Source organism: Vidua macroura, chromosome 3 (genome assembly GCF_024509145.1).
Source record: "Vidua macroura isolate BioBank_ID:100142 chromosome 3, ASM2450914v1, whole genome shotgun sequence".
NCBI classification, from domain to species: Eukaryota; Metazoa; Chordata; class Aves; order Passeriformes; family Viduidae; genus Vidua; species Vidua macroura.
The window spans coordinates 90,753,478-90,768,824 of record NC_071573.1 but is presented as its reverse complement, the minus strand read 5'-3'; the positions used below and the strand labels follow the sequence as shown (position 1 = coordinate 90,768,824).

Below are 15,347 nucleotides of genomic sequence, written 5' to 3'. Positions count from 1 at the left end.
CCCCACTCCAACTCCTCCCCTGACTCCTCTCCCCATTGGATGATTTGTATCCTGATCCTTTTCACCTCCCCTGGGTTATATAAACTAATCCCTCCCCTGTTCCTGAATCTTTGCCACCAGTTCCCTTCAGCAGCGGTTGTGTTCCTGCCCTACCTGCTCCTGCTTCTACCCTGCCTCCTTGGATTTTACCTACTTCTACCCTGCCTGGACCCTCGGATTTGTCCTTAATAAACCCTGCTGGATTTTACCACGTGAAGAGCCCTCTCGTCATTCTGGTGAGGCTTTCATTGCACCATCCAGGCTCAGGCATCTGGTGGGCTGGAGGAGTTGCTGACGCAGGCCGAAGTGGAGACGCTCTCGGTGCCACAGGCACCCCGACAGCACCTGCCTGGGAAAGCTACTTAAAGCCACCCACTAAATACCACAAAAATAGTTGGCTAAATGAAACAGAAAAAAATAAAGGAAAACAAAGACTAAGACATCCCACTATTCACTTTAGAACACTTTATTTCGCCTCCTGTAGAGCTTCAAGTGGTTAAACCTGGATAGGACTACAAATTAGTCAGCACAGTATAAAACCAGATTATTATATAGTTGGGGTCTTTATACAAAATAGAATGTTTTTTTTTTTTACAAGAGACCTGGCAGCAACACTTACATTTTACTTGGTAGTTAAAGAAAAATTCTGAGGAACTCCTGAAAATATTTCAGCAAGTAAATAAACTCTTTATTTTTACCAGCCATGAAAACGTTATTTCTGGGAAACTGTTCTTGTACCTAAACTCCCTTTCCTATTTTATTCCATAGTGTACTCTCATAAATATCGTTATAGTGGTGCTGCCATAACTATCTTGCATACACTGGTCATAAAAAAAAAAAGACCAACAAACCTTTTACAATCATTACTTGAGCCAGTATAGTTTCTAGATCACATAACAAGAAACACTTTTTTTTCTTGAATGGGATTGGTATGGAATGCACTCCTACATAAGGAAAACCTTTGTGGGTTGTTTAAGAATCCACGTGAGAAATATGGACATTTGAACAGATTCATGTAAAATCACAGCAAGGTAATGCAGAAGCAAATGTGAACAATGACCAACTCTGAATTTAATTAGTCTACTATGCAGCTCACACCCACATCAATGTGCGTGGGGGAGATGCTTGCTGTATATTCTCATGTTTGCTGTTTACTGATGAAGACATCCTTTTGTATCTTTGGGCAAAGAAAAATTGTGATGAAAATGAAAGAAGAGCACTGCAAAAATTAAGTAAAATGATCCATTACAATAAAGAAAACCTGTTTTTTAATCTACTATTTTCTGAGAAGATGTTAATGATTGTTTTTGACTGCAGACCCACTCTGTTGCATAAGACTTTTCAAATGCTTCATCTGATAGGGGGAGAGAGGCTGACACAGTCAAGTGGCATATCAAGGTATTTTGAAGGAAATTTTTACCAAAAAAAAAAATCTTTTCAGATCTTTTGAAAGGAAATGATGCACCAAAATGTAGCGAGGGCATGTGAACAGAATTAGAATGCTTTGCTTCAGGCCTGATACATAAAAGTCCATTTTATTTTATTTATTTATTTTATTTTATTTCTTTACCATAAAAAAAATCCACTTTAAAAAAATTGATTTATTTCGCCAAAATTTAATGCTGGATAGACACCATTCCCAGGGAAATATGATAGCTGGAAGCTGTATGGGGCTTACCTATACAAAGCCCTATGCTCACAACAACGTTGCTTTGGGTATTCCATATATGCATCTTTTGAGATACGAGGCTCAGAGCATCTGAAGCAAAATTAAAATGCTATGAGTTCTCATACCCCTCAGAACACTTTTCATCATCTCTCCGCCTCTGAAGTCACATTGCTACATAGTAATTAAATATCACTTCCAAAGAGTGGAGCAAAATGGAAAATGATCCCACCACCTATCTGAAAACAGAAGAAAGATGCAACAAACAAGAGCTGCTCTTAAAAAGAAAATTTAAAATGTATTTAAGTACAGTTTAAACTATTTTGTTCTAGGCTTGGCTTATGTTTTTAAAGGTTTGAAGGACTGACTGATTACTGGAGCTGGAGTTGGACTGAATGACTGTTCAGAGAGGACATGCTGGTAACTTTGCTTCATTTCTTCCCCTAAGCCATGTTCAGGACAGTCATGGCCTACGCCGTTGATCTGGCAGCCTGTCCGGGCGCCTCAACTAACCTGCACTCCCTGCAGCCACTGCACACCTGCTCACAGCTCACACACAGGAGGGTGAGCAGCCACCTTCACTCACCCCTCCGTGACAACCCCCGGCTCTGCCTCCGCACCCCCACGGCTGCAGTGACTCTTCCCTCGACAGCAAACGCGCCCGCCGCACTCGTGGGAGCAACACAAGCTGCAGGGAGCAAGGGCAGTGCCGCGGCCCCGCCCAAATGCGTCTCACCCTGCCATTTTATCATTTTCACACGGGGAATGATCAGGCGTGGTGAGGACCACTGCTGAGTGGGTTTGCCACTGCCTCACCGCTGCCCCAGCACCACCCACCTGTGTTCGTACTGCCTGGAACACGGTGTAACACCGGCTGTGTGCTGAAACATTGACCAGACACACCTCAGCGGTGCGGGGCGGTGGGTAAGGCCCTCCCCCGCTCACCCGCTGCTCGGGGTAGGACGGGAGAGGGGAGAGAGGAGGGAGGGGAGAAACTCGGGAGCTGCCGGCGGGCAGGGGCAGCAGAGGTGCGGTGCCTGAGGGGCGGGGGGCGGCGGTGCCCCGTCCTCCCCCTGGTGGCGGTCGCGCCCTGTAGGGCCAGCCCCGTCCCATCCCTTGACCCGCGCCCGGCGGTACCTGCGCGGGGTGCGCGGCCGCGGGCGGCTCCGCGATCCACAGCTGCTCTTTGAGGAGGTGCTGGTAGCTGAGGCAGTGCTTCAGCGCGGACGGCACCGTGCCCATGGCTCGCCCGGCAGCCGCCGCCGCAGGGGGGGCGCAGCCTCCCGGCCCGCGCGCGAGCGGCCCCGCGATTGGCGGAGCGCGAGCGCCGCCGCGTCCCCTCCCGCGCGGCTGCGGCGGCCGCCGCCTCACGCCCGCCGGACCCGGGGCTCGCCCCGTGCCTCTCCTCGCCCTCTGCCCCCGTCGCCTCCTGCTCCTCCTCGCCTTCTTTCCTCTCGCTCCTCCTGCTCCCCTCGCCTTCACGACTGAGGCGCCGCGACTGTGGGTGGCCGCGCTCGCTGCGGGCTCGGCCGGCGCCGCAGCAGCCTGCAATCGCGGGGCGTGCGTGCGGGAGAAACCGCTGAGGAGAGCCGGGAGGGCCGAGCATGGGGACAGCCAGGCCTCCTGCCCCACATGCCCCTTGCCCTGGGACACCGGGCCCAGCCTGACCTGGCAAGGCTTTAGGCAGCAGGAGGGAAAGAGAGGAGCAAGGGGAAGGGACAGGGCTGCTTCCAGACCAAGCCTACGTGTCCTGTTCGGCATCCCTGGGTTGTGCAAACGATGCAAGATAAAACCAGGTCGTGGTCGCTCGGGCGTCCAGGTGACACGAAGCTTCGTGCACACACTGGCATTTCTGCTTTCCATTCAGGTAGCAAAACCTTAGAGGTTTACAAATGTAATACTGTTGAGGTTTCAACAGCTCCCTCGGCAGCAGCAAGTTATATTTTGTCTGCTCCCTTACATGCATTGTAATGGATCATTTTAGTGTCAACCTACTTTCCAAACTCCTCTCAAGCAAAAATTTTTTCTGGATCATTCGTTTTCTGGGGTATCAGGGATATTTTGTTAAATTTATTAACCTTTCTGTCAATCATTTTCTGCAAAAGATTATCAGGTTTATCACCAAGTTTCTGTTTCAGTTGTTCACAGATAGATATGAAGCTCTCAAAGCCTCATCTTTCTTCTGCAGTTTTGCATTTCATCCTTGTTGTTCTGAGCATCTGAAAATTGTGTTTCCATAGCCATTGTAAACCAAAACTGAATGCTGATTGATTGGTTGGGAAGCTTTTGTTTTTCAAGGATAATCATGGCTTTTCAGAAATAAGATATTTAAAATTCAGTGTAAAAAATTTAAAATATTACTGGTGGTCATCTCTGCAATTTGAAATCTGGCCACTGAAAAGTGCCAGGAAGTTTTTTTACTGACTACTATCTGATGCAGTTAGTATCTTTTCTGCTTTTTTTCCAGTAAAATATTTATGAATCTAACATTCTTGTATTTTCACAGTTCACAATTCCACTGAGCTTTCCTTAAATGCTGGCTCTAGCTATTTGCTTTGGTCTTGTTACCTGTATAGTTAGGGATAAAATATAGAGAAGCTGGCAAAAAAAAATCATGCCTTTCTCTTTTGTCTTGCAGTGAGAGAGGGTTTATCAATGATGTGGTATATGTGAAGGGAAAGGCACTTTATTAATAACTTAATTTTCACTTTTCTGTACATTTCATAGCCAGCTGCTAAAAAGATAACTGCAATCACAAGAAAGTTAGGAGTATGTCTGTGAATAAAGTGTACCTCTCCTACCTACCTTGCCTGTTCTCGAGTTACTCCAGTTCCAAAGTCAAATTTCATATGGCCTTTAATCATCTTTCTTACAAATACCTCTGAAATTAGTTGCATTGTAATGCTCTGCAGGTAGCTTATATATCAACCTGCTATTTTCTCCACATTAAATCCCTTCTAACGGTATTGTTTTTATGTCTGTTACTGTTTTGTTTTTCTAGTGCTTAAAATCTCAGTGGCCTCTTCCAGCCTGCATCCAGTGTGGATGTTTACTGTCACAAACCCACTTCAAGACTCAGAGTGCCACCACATATTCTGAAAAAGAACATCTTTATCTGAATTCCCCGTGGTGTTGGGCAGAGAAGGAAAATATAACAGATACATTCTAAAGTTATCCCAAACTGAGTTCCCATGCAACAGTTTCTCATTGTTTCTTTTCTGTTCTGTCTGCAATCAGAATTTGTTTTTCACCCTTGCCAATTTTGCACTGAATTTTTCAACTGGTCCTTCTAAATGCAAGGAGTTGTTTCAAAACCAAGAGATGTATAAATAAAACACATTCATCTGAAATATGCATGTTTCTTGGGAGAAGGGTGTGATAATCTTTCTATTGAAAAAGGCCCTGTGTGTTAAAACCTCAAGAGCTAAAATGGATTGTTATTGCTAAACACGAGTCACATTGGACAGCACAGAGTGAAAGAAGCTCAAAGAGGATTGTGTTTTAGGCACACACAATCATCTTGCTACACTTCTTTGCTTGCAGAGGCTACAAAACTTATTCCGCCCCACTTTATGAGTTAAAATGAAGGCAGATACCCTTGTCCTGTGATAGTACCAATATATTTAGTAATTGAAGGGTTTGCAGGATCAGGTAAAGAATAATGGACACTCCTGGCAGATCTTTCTGTAACAGCATGTGGGCCTCTTGTGGTCTGGACTTTTATGTGCCCTGTGCTCTTTCTTATTTTGATTCTGCATATCTTTTGTTCAACAACAGCATTTTGGAAGACCTTCAGTTTACTAGAACACATGGAAGGGCTCAGATGTGTTTAGTGCTGTATCAGGATAGTGAGTAGAAATTGTGCACAACTGGCTTTTGGCTTTCCATTTGTCTCTTAAAACTGTTTATCATTCTGATACTCCTCTGAATTTATCATTGTCATTGGCTCACACTGTGTTCTGGTCAAAGGTTTTAAAACATTTATTAAAAGGAATGCTTTTGACTAAAATAAATAATCTCTCATAGAAGTCATGCCACCAAGCCAACCAGATGGGGAAAACAGGCATATTTGTGTAATATGCAGAGTAACTCCAAACACTATCACAAGAGGTGTTTCTGTACTCCTTATTGTTCCCAGGCAGTTACACAGGTAGTTGGCAGTCAGATAATTAGGAGTGGAAATATAAAGCTGTTGGATTTCCTGTAGTGTGACACAAAAGCTTGGCCAAGAAAGGCATGGTAAAAATAGGTTGATCGTTTATAAGCATCTAAAAGAAAATAAGAAAGTTGTTTAAAGAGTGATTTGATGACAGCAAGAAGGACAGAATCAGAAGCAAGGGAGCTATTCATACTGATGATAATCATAAGTGCCAAACTGGCAAGCAGCCAAAGTGCCTACTAGGCAGGGATCAAAGACACATATGGTGAGTCTCAAACAACAAGTAAGCCATAGAATTCTGGCAAGCATTGCAGGAATAATATGCTCCAGCCCTGACAAAGATGAGGGCTAAAAAAAATAACAATGGGGCTACCAATACTGGATCATACCTCAGGGAAAGCAAAGCTTTCATCATTTCAGTTTTATTGGAGAAAAATGTAGATAACTTCTCACATATGGTAGGTCTGGTTGATCTAAATTGATGGGAAGTGTAACATAATGTTAAAAAATATCCCTTACAGTTGTGGCAGTAAATCAGTATTCCATTAGCTGCAGCATCATTCAGAGACGGCATTCTTCAGAGGGTTAGTAATAGATTTACTTTGCCAAAGTAAAACTGTATCCCAGGTGATAGACACCTGGCATTTGAAACAGACACAATCAAGAAGAAAGTCCAAGTTAGTGTCTTGCCATATGTTAGAGCCTGTTCTTTTCTATTCTTTCACTAATTTGGTCAGATGACAGGGTTTATTACAAGTAGATCACAATGTAAAACAAGCAAACACGAAATGGGACATATTTTAACTTTATTCTCACACTACTATGCAGTATCAAAAAGGAGAAGAAGGAAATTCTCTGAGTTTAGACCTGGTTTCATAGTTATACACCCATACACAGAGTCATTAAAAAGGGGATGTGTCATAAGCTGTGTTATTTTACATTTGTAAAGGGTGCTGACTTTTACACTGGCAAAAATGGTACTCAGCAGTCCTTGGGACTTTGGGTGGTCTCCAAAGTACCAGCCCTGCATAGCTACCTAAAATTGTTATGAGGCATATCAAGGACAGCAGAGAATTTAGCAGAAAGAGCTCATTTATGGATAACATTTTCCATTTGAGTTATTTCCATAACTGACAGAAATGTTGCTGAACTAAATGTGCCCCTTGTCTGACTCCATCATTTAGACTGTGATTTCTTTGTCTCAGTGACCTGACCTACCACTTGACAGTATCAGGAGAAACTATGAGCCAATTCCTGAATGGATTTTCAAGGTGCTATTATAATATTGAAGGATATATTTCCTTTTCAGAGCAAGTGATTTGCCTACTGTTATACAGACTGTTTCCATCTCCTTTTTTCACATCAATGTACTTAGTATCTCCATCTCCACCTAGTCGTCTCTGCCAATAAATACTGATGTGATTTCTTATAGGGATTATAAGGTGCAATATGCAGTAATCTCTGATTTCCTTCCTCTCTTTATGTTATTAAGACACAACAAAATAGTACTGATTGTCAGTGAAGCCAGTTTACTTGTTTCTTAAAAAAGTGACTCTTTTACATAAAGAAGGATAAAGAGAAACTATAAATTACTCTTAGGTAATGTTTATTGGATAAAGAAATGCTGGGAACACTTTTATGCTATATCCATTGCTTCTCAAATAGAGAGCTTTTATCAGAGTTTAGTCAAAACAACCTGAAAATTGTACCTGCACTGTATTCTGGGAGTGGTGCTTTCCAAACAGGAAAAAAGAGTTAAAGACCTGAACCTTCTCTGTTCTCTTAGGGAGCAATTATTCCAATTTATTTTAATTACATATTTTAGTATCAAAATGAACCATCTTCTACAAACCATATGCAACTGCTCTATTTCAAACTTGTCCAGCAAGTGAAAATGAATTAGGCATTATCCAATAAAACACAAATGCATGTAGATGATATAAACCCAAAAACTAAATTTGCATGTTCTTTTTTTTTTATTATTCTTCTATTTACTAAGTTAACGTGCAAAACATATTTTGTGGGCATACCAGGAATAAACATTTGAGGGATTTTTTGAGGCATTTGCCATATAGCTGTACTTTTAAAATTACTTGCAGTATGTCCCAAATTGCTATGTCTCATCATTAAATTGTTCCAGAGCAATAGCAACAGTTGAAATTATAGTATAGTGACCAGTCTGACACCAGAATTTTTCTATTTCTTCTGTCACCAACATTACTCAAGTTAGGACAAAAAAAAAAAAACAAAAAATAAACAATGGAGAAGTCTTCTGGTGCAGTATAAACTTGCTAAATTTGGAAAGTAAACAGTAAAAAAGGCAGAGTTACTACTTAAGAGACAAAGAAAAGTTTGTGTTTGCACATAAAGGATGTGCTTGCCAAGGTAGTTTGCTCATGTTTAATATGGCAGTTTTGTGTTTTTCAATTTACTTCATATCATTTTGCCTAAACAATGTGCAATTAAACTGTATATCCACAGTAACTGAAAGCAATTTTTAAATTATCAACACAACAAAAACTTTTAGACAAAATACCACTAAATAATGAAAAATAAATTGGAATAGTGTGTAGCATAGGATAAAAACAAATATCACATGTGCCGTAATGCAAAGTAATCTGAGATCATCAAGTATATGTGTGCATCATTTTTTTTTCTCTATTTCTGTTTGTATTTAACTTCAGAGTCAGATTGAAGTTTTCAATTGAGTCCTATGATCTAAAATCCTCTTTAGTAGTATGCATAAGTAGGACAAAGAAATGTATTTTTTGGCTTCAATAGTAAAGACTAAACCAGGCAAATGAATACTGTAACTCTAGAGGAAAGACTGACATAGGAATTACTGGAATGGTATTGACATTCAGAGATTTCCTTTTTAGCAGAATGGTAGCAACAGCACTATAAAGTAAAAAAAAAACTTGGGAAAAGTCAGGTTTCTTACATCTTATTTTCCTATCTTCATCACTAGTACAAGATTTAGTCACATAAAAATTGATGTGCACTACTTCATGTTTCATTTGCAACAAAAAGCACATTCTTGAATCCACAGCATTCTAACAAAAATTTACCTGCAAACTTCATCCAGGCAGAAAAAACCTACAATACCTTTAAATTAAAATGCTAATGTGATATTGTGAAGCAGAATACATCTTACTTTTGTTATGTTTAGGACTCACAGTGTTGCTTAAGCAATATTCTGTGAAACAGAACAGTATTCTTTTTCATAACCAGAATGCCATTTGCAGTTTCAACCATTCCATGCTAGCCTTAATTATTTCTTTCCCCAGTTTAAAACACAATTCACCTCCAAAGCAGATGTTTGTATACCAGGATGGGAAAAGATTTGTTTCACATACTACATCTGGGAGTTTTAAGGTCTATGTGTCAGCTCATACAATTATCAGAGAATCATAAAATTGCTTAGGTTTGGAAAGAATTTTAGAATCATTGAGTTCAACCATTAACCCAATACTGCCAAGTCTATCAATAAAACATGTCTCTAAGCATCACAATTATTTGACAGCACAAGAATTAGAATTTTCTTAGGGAAATTCATAATTTTCTCATCTTTCTGATTGCAAATAATGACTTTCAGAAGTGTTAGTGTGGTCTTAGTACAACAGGGTGCTAGTTTTGGCTGGGATGGAGTTAATTGTTTTCATCACAGCTTGTACTGTGCTGTGTTTTGGTATTGTGATGTAAACAGTGTTGATAAGACACTCATGTTTTATTATTTTATTCCTGATCCTTGTCAAATCTTTCTCTGTTTCTCTCAGTGGTAGACTGGGGGAAGGCAAGAAGTTGGGACACAGCTGGGACAGCCAACTGCAAAATGGTCAACATACTAATAAAAGCTGAGGAAGGAGGAAACAGGGTGACATTCAGGTTTATGGCATTTGTCTTCCCAAGTAACAGTTATATGTGATGGAGCCTTGCTTTGCTGCAAATGGCAGAACACTTGCCTTCTAATGGGAAGTGCTGAGTCGATTCCTTATTTTGCCTTGCTTGCATGCACAGCTTGGCTTTCCCTATTAAACTGTCTTTATCTCAACTCACAAGGTTTCTCACCTCTGTGCTTTTGTTTCTCTCCTCCATCCCACTATGGGGAAGTCAGTAAGTGTGGGGGTGAACTGCATACCACGATTAACTCATAACAAACAGATCCAATCTGCATGAGACTGCAGAGGAAAAAAAATAGACACGGACAGCATTAGTCAAACTCCTACTTTAGTCACTTAAATTAGGCATTGCCACATTTATAATCTTTTATACAGGTTTAAGCTGCCTGAGCTGCATTTTTTCTGGAGTAAATGGAGGGATCTAGGTGTCCACATCACCCTCAGGGAAGTGTTTGCTCCAGTTTAGGTGCAGACTTGTTTTTCCAGTGTGACAAAGGAAACTTTGGTGTTTTCCAGGCAGGGCAGCACGTGCACATGTTGAAAAGGTAGCCACTGAATTTTGGCCAGTAGGAAACATCAAGCACAGAGGAATAGCTACAAAGTTCCCGGCTGAGTTTGAGAAGCTTTCAGAGTATTGGACCTACACTTCCCATTTACTAGGAGACAATCCTAAATGCCAAACCAAATGTTGACACTGCATCACTGTATAGCCAGGAATTCGAGTGATAAGGAATCAAAAACAATACATAAAGTATTTCACTAGTTCTATAGTAATACAGTAGTATTACGGTAGTTCTGACTTTGACCTTTATGTATTGCAGATCCTAGTGCAGCAAGATTCTTTAAGATCTATAGTTTTCCAGAAGGTCAACAGGTAAACAGACTTTTGGACTTAAAACTATTGTGTTTGGGGTTTTTTGGTTTGGGTTTTGGTTTGTGGGGTTTTGTTTGTTTGTTTGTTTGTTTGTTTGTTTTTTGCTAAAACTTTTTATTCCTTTTCTGCTCATGCAGAACTTCAGTTAAAATTTTTGAGGTGTTTTGCACCATGTTAAGGAACATCATTCGACACAATGCCTCAATTATTGTAAATCAGATTTGTTATTCTGAGCTCAAGGAGAGCACTAACAGAGATTGAAGGTAATATGAGTTTAGTGGGTCTTTTGAGAAGCATAAACAAAGGGAAGCAGGTCACCATGGGGTGCCAGAAGACCCAGCGCAGGCAGGAGAGACAGCATTGCAACCACAGAGGCAGTAGGACAGCTCTAGTGCTTGACAGCCAGGAAGGGGAGCTTTAAGTTTATTTCACAATTGGTCCCAGAGAGACTTTGGTTCTTCAGCCTCATTAGCATCCATTTCCTGCTCCTTCCCATAGTGTTGTCACCACATATGTTCATGAGACAATGACCTTGTGTTCCCATTGTAAACACAGTGGTGTTTACCCACGTTACATCTGGACTTGATGTAGTGACCACTCTATTTAAGTTGCCAAAACTTTTCTGTTACAAAAGTATGTCCAACTGTTTCTAAAAGGACAGAGATCTCCATGTCTTGTAGCAAGAATTTGGAGTTTAGCAGCCGTATAGCCTGGAGTCAGGAACGTGTCTTCCGTTGTCTCAGTGAATATCACTTTAATTTCTAAAATGTTGAGAAATGTGATTTTCTAGCTATGTTTTACTCTTTTATGTTTGCCAGAGACTAACAGCTAAGCAGTTCAATATTCCAGTTACTCTGAGCAGATTTTTCTCTTGCATGTTACTCTAGCATGGGAAACAATACTGAACCTACATCTGGAGTCCACATAACTCAATTCCTGCCACTGCTCCACAACAAACCCTCTCAAAGAGTAAAACTTAGTCAGACACTAAAGAGGAGTTCTGGAATGAAAATAAAACTTCATGCTTTTGGGCTTCAGACAATCTCTTAAGTATCAGGGTTTAGGATGAGACCTCCTTAATAGAGAAATAATCCAACATCTGCCTACTGTAGGGGATTTTGCACCTTCATGTAAAACATCTGGTGCTGGCTACCATCACAGACAGGATTCTCTGCTTCAGAGATTACACATTTGATGCATATGTTTTTTATAGTATGGATAGAAAGTTCATAGGATGCTAATTCAGAAAATGCGAGTTCTAAAGGAATTTGGTTGTACCTGTAGACTATTTTATTTCTACTAAAACAATGATTTCCAGCAAGAGATCATTCAGGTAATGTGTATAAGATGCTAATGATGAACATATGAAAATATAACCACACTTGCATGCTTGCCTTGAGATTGACTGTATCCAGACATCAAATAAAACATGTTTCCTATCCAGTTTATCAAAAGAGAATAGAAATGTGGTTAGAGAAAGGTAGTCAGAAAAAAAAATCAACTTTTAAAAGCCTATTTTTGACAAAAGAATATAAAATATAGCCAGCCCTGTTCCTTTTAGACAGAAAAAGCTAGGAAAATATGGTAGACAGGGTACAGGATCTCTTGCTGTCCTCTGTTTATTTGTGACAAGGAATTAACATTGTGATTATGAAGAAGTGCATGCATTGTTAAAAACATTTTAAGAAAACCAAGGAAAATTTTTCTTTGCCATAGTTAGAGATCTGAACAAATCATTGCTATGGCATTTGAATAGTGATATGGTACAGAGGGAGTTCATTCAGCCATTCTTAGAAGGAAGAGAGGTCAAAGCCAGCTCTAGCAGCAGAGGAGTAGGTGGGGATCTCTGAAGCTGGAGGTAAAATTCTAACCAGGACAAAAATTTCTGCTTCAAGGGATAAATTTGATGAAGGCTTCAGCCAGAAAACAATTATATAGAAAAAGCAAAAATAGCTGAAGTGTCCGTTCTGCTGGAAAATGTGCAGCAATCAGCTATATTAATGAGCACTGCCTGATGAATAATTCGGCACCATTATTCTCATTAATCCTGTAGTCTGTCCAGACAGATTTGGGATCATTCTGTAGAAACATAAACCGCCTGTTAAGGGCAGTAATTGTTGCACTATAATCAAAATGTGGTTTATCTGAAATGTACAGCCATGAATTATTGTGCAGCTGGTACTATATAGAGACATGGAATAAATAATTCATTAAAGAATTAAAGAAATATAAAATTGTTATTGTCAGTGAGCCTTAAAGGTCTTTATGAACAACACCAGTGATTTGGGCTTTCCAAAGTATGAATCAAAGTGAGAGTGAATGAAGTCCACAATCAATGAGATGCACATTCAGGATTAACTGAGCATAAGTGGCCTATTCTACATATTCCCACAAAAATTGGAGACTTTAAAAAAAAGGTGTTTGAAAGAAATCTTTATGAAAAAAATATAATATGTCTTGCTTAAATAGGTTGGGTTGCTAGGCTGAGAGAAAGAGGGGAGGAAATACTGAAAATGTATTTCCTAGGAATAATATCTTAAACAGTGATTCAGTTTTTAAAAACAAACTCACATTTTATTTCCATACCCTTAAGAAAACAAGTGATTCCTTTGATTCCCAATACATCATCACGACAAATCAGAAAATTATGACTTTTTAACCAAGGTTAAAATTGAATCTACCACATTTTGTCTTAAACTTCAAAACAAGGATCTATCGCATGTCAGACAGAACACTTCAAGCTCATTACAGTGTTCTTATTACAGTACATATTTAGGTAATTCTTAACTTGTAGGAATTATTTTCTTTGCATAAGATATCTTGGAAGCTAAGAGCTCAGCAGAATTCTAAGGATTACTGTCTATATGCATGAAAAGATAGCTACAAAAGAAAGTTTATAAATATAATATTTACCCAGCTGACACTAGGTGGAATTAGAGACTTCTACTTAGAAGTATTTTTAAATTACTGCCTGATTTCCTATAGTAACCGATAGATTCCAGATCCTGAGACAGGTTACTTTCTAGCTAGACCTTACAGCTGGTGTTAATTGTATCTTAATATGGACAGAAGAGGTATCTTAATTCATACATCTGATGTGAACACATCATGTGCACCAATATGCAATGTCATGTTTTTTATATGGATACTAATCAGGTCATAATTTTAAAGATTTGATTGCTCCCTTTTATGGTGCCATAAGTAAGCCCTTCCATTTGTAGCACTACAAAACACAAGACTATTTACAGTACCTGAATAGGCAATAACCATGATAACAAGAACGACACTTGTTCAATTGTGATTTCACCTAGCAACACAGTGAGGGATGATGTCAGAAGTCAATAAAGTTTATGGATCTGTGGCTGTGATAAAGTCAACTTGCTCCTGAAAATGCTGCCTAGCAGTAAAGGATATCCAGGCAACAGGGGACACCTGACTTCATACGAGATATGAATCAAGACTTGGATAGTGATTCATCTTTTTGTGCGGGCTGGGGATAAGTAAGCAGAGCATCCTGTTCTTGGTGTCACTCAGTACTCTGCAGAAGGAAGAGATCTCACTAGCAGCTGGTCATTGAGCTGGTTCCCATTAGCCATTACTGGTACACTGCTTTGTACAGAGACATGCCCCAAAGCCTGTGTCCTGCCCTGTGCTGCCAAAATACAAGTGCAATGTAGAAGGAGTTATCTTGGCCTCAGAAGCAGGATTTGCCCCTAGGCAAAGGGAAAAAAGAGAAAAAAAGAGAAAAAGCACTTTTTTTCCCCTTGCAAAATAAAAAATCCTGAAATCCTGTGTAATGACAAGGTAGTTGGCTTTGTACAGGTGTTGCATCTAGGGTCTGGAGGAAGACAAGTTGCCACATGTTCACTTTTGCTCTACTTTTGCACTACCCCAACGAGTATTCAGAGAATCACAGAATCAATTAAGTTGGAAAAAACCTTTGAGATCATCAAGTCCAACCTATGACCAAAACACCACCTTGTCAATTAGACTGTGACACTGAGTGCAACATCCAGTTTTCCTTCAACACCTCCAGGGATGCTGACTGCACACCTCCCTGGGCAGCCCATTACAATGCCCAATCACTCTTTCTGTGAGAAACTTCTTCCTAATGTCCAGCCTAAACCTCCCCCGGTGCAAGCTTAAGACTGTGTTCTTTTGTCCTGTTGCTGGTTGTCTGGGAGAAGAGACCAAACCTCAGCTGGCTGCAGCCTTATTTCAGGCAGTTGTAGAGAGTGATAAGGTCTTCCCTGAGCCTCCTTTTCTGAACAACCCCAGCTCCCTCAGTGGCTTCTCATAGGATTTGTGTTCCAGACCCTTCATCATTTGGGTTGCACTTCTCTGGACATACTTCAGCAGCTTAACATCCTTCCTAAATTGAGGGGTCCAGAACTGGACATAGTATTTGAGTTGTGGATTTACCAGTGCCAAGCAGAATCACTTCCCTAGACCTGCTGGCCATACTATTCTCAATACAGGCCAGTATGTCACTGGCCTTCCTGGCCACCTGGGCACACACTGGTTCATGTTCAGTCTGCCATCAGTCAGTACCCCCAGGTCCCTTTCTACCTGTTGTCCAGCCACTCTGTCTCCAGCCTGTAGCACTATAGGGGGTTGTTGTGGCCAAAATGCAGGACTCAGCACTTGGTCTTGTTAGACCTTATACTATTGGATTTGGCCCATCTATCTAGCCTGTCCAGATCCCTCCCA

General features: G+C 40.5%; 2 protein-coding genes across 2 annotated transcripts in view; one reads left to right on the top strand and one right to left on the bottom strand.

Annotated features, from left to right (window-relative positions):
• HMGCLL1 (3-hydroxymethyl-3-methylglutaryl-CoA lyase like 1) overlaps positions 1 to 2,968 on the bottom strand; it is a 76,751-nt gene extending 73,783 nt beyond the window's left edge. Inside the window, exon 1 of the mRNA XM_053973995.1 lies at positions 2,843 to 2,968. Within this exon, the coding sequence (XP_053829970.1) occupies positions 2,843 to 2,947 (105 nt within the window). The 5' untranslated portion in view covers positions 2,948 to 2,968. The remainder of the gene's footprint in view (positions 1 to 2,842) is intronic.
• On the top strand, positions 2,946 to 5,055 carry LOC128804958 (uncharacterized). Its single transcript, XM_053973304.1, has 2 exons — positions 2,946 to 3,572; positions 4,707 to 5,055. Exons 1-2 carry the CDS (start codon positions 2,946 to 2,948, stop codon positions 4,872 to 4,874), a joined length of 795 nt encoding a protein of 264 aa, XP_053829279.1. The 3' UTR covers positions 4,875 to 5,055.
• The last annotated feature ends 10,292 nt before the right edge of the window (positions 5,056 to 15,347 follow it).

Coding starts and splice junctions, on each gene's coding strand:
- LOC128804958 (XM_053973304.1), top strand. CDS start 2,946: ATGGCTCGCCCGGCAGCCGCCGCCGCAGGGGGGGCGCAGCCTCCCGGC. Junction 3,573..4,706: donor CATTTCTGCTTTCCATTCAG/GTAGCAAAACCT, acceptor TTGTTTTTCTAG/TGCTTAAAATCTCAGTGGCC.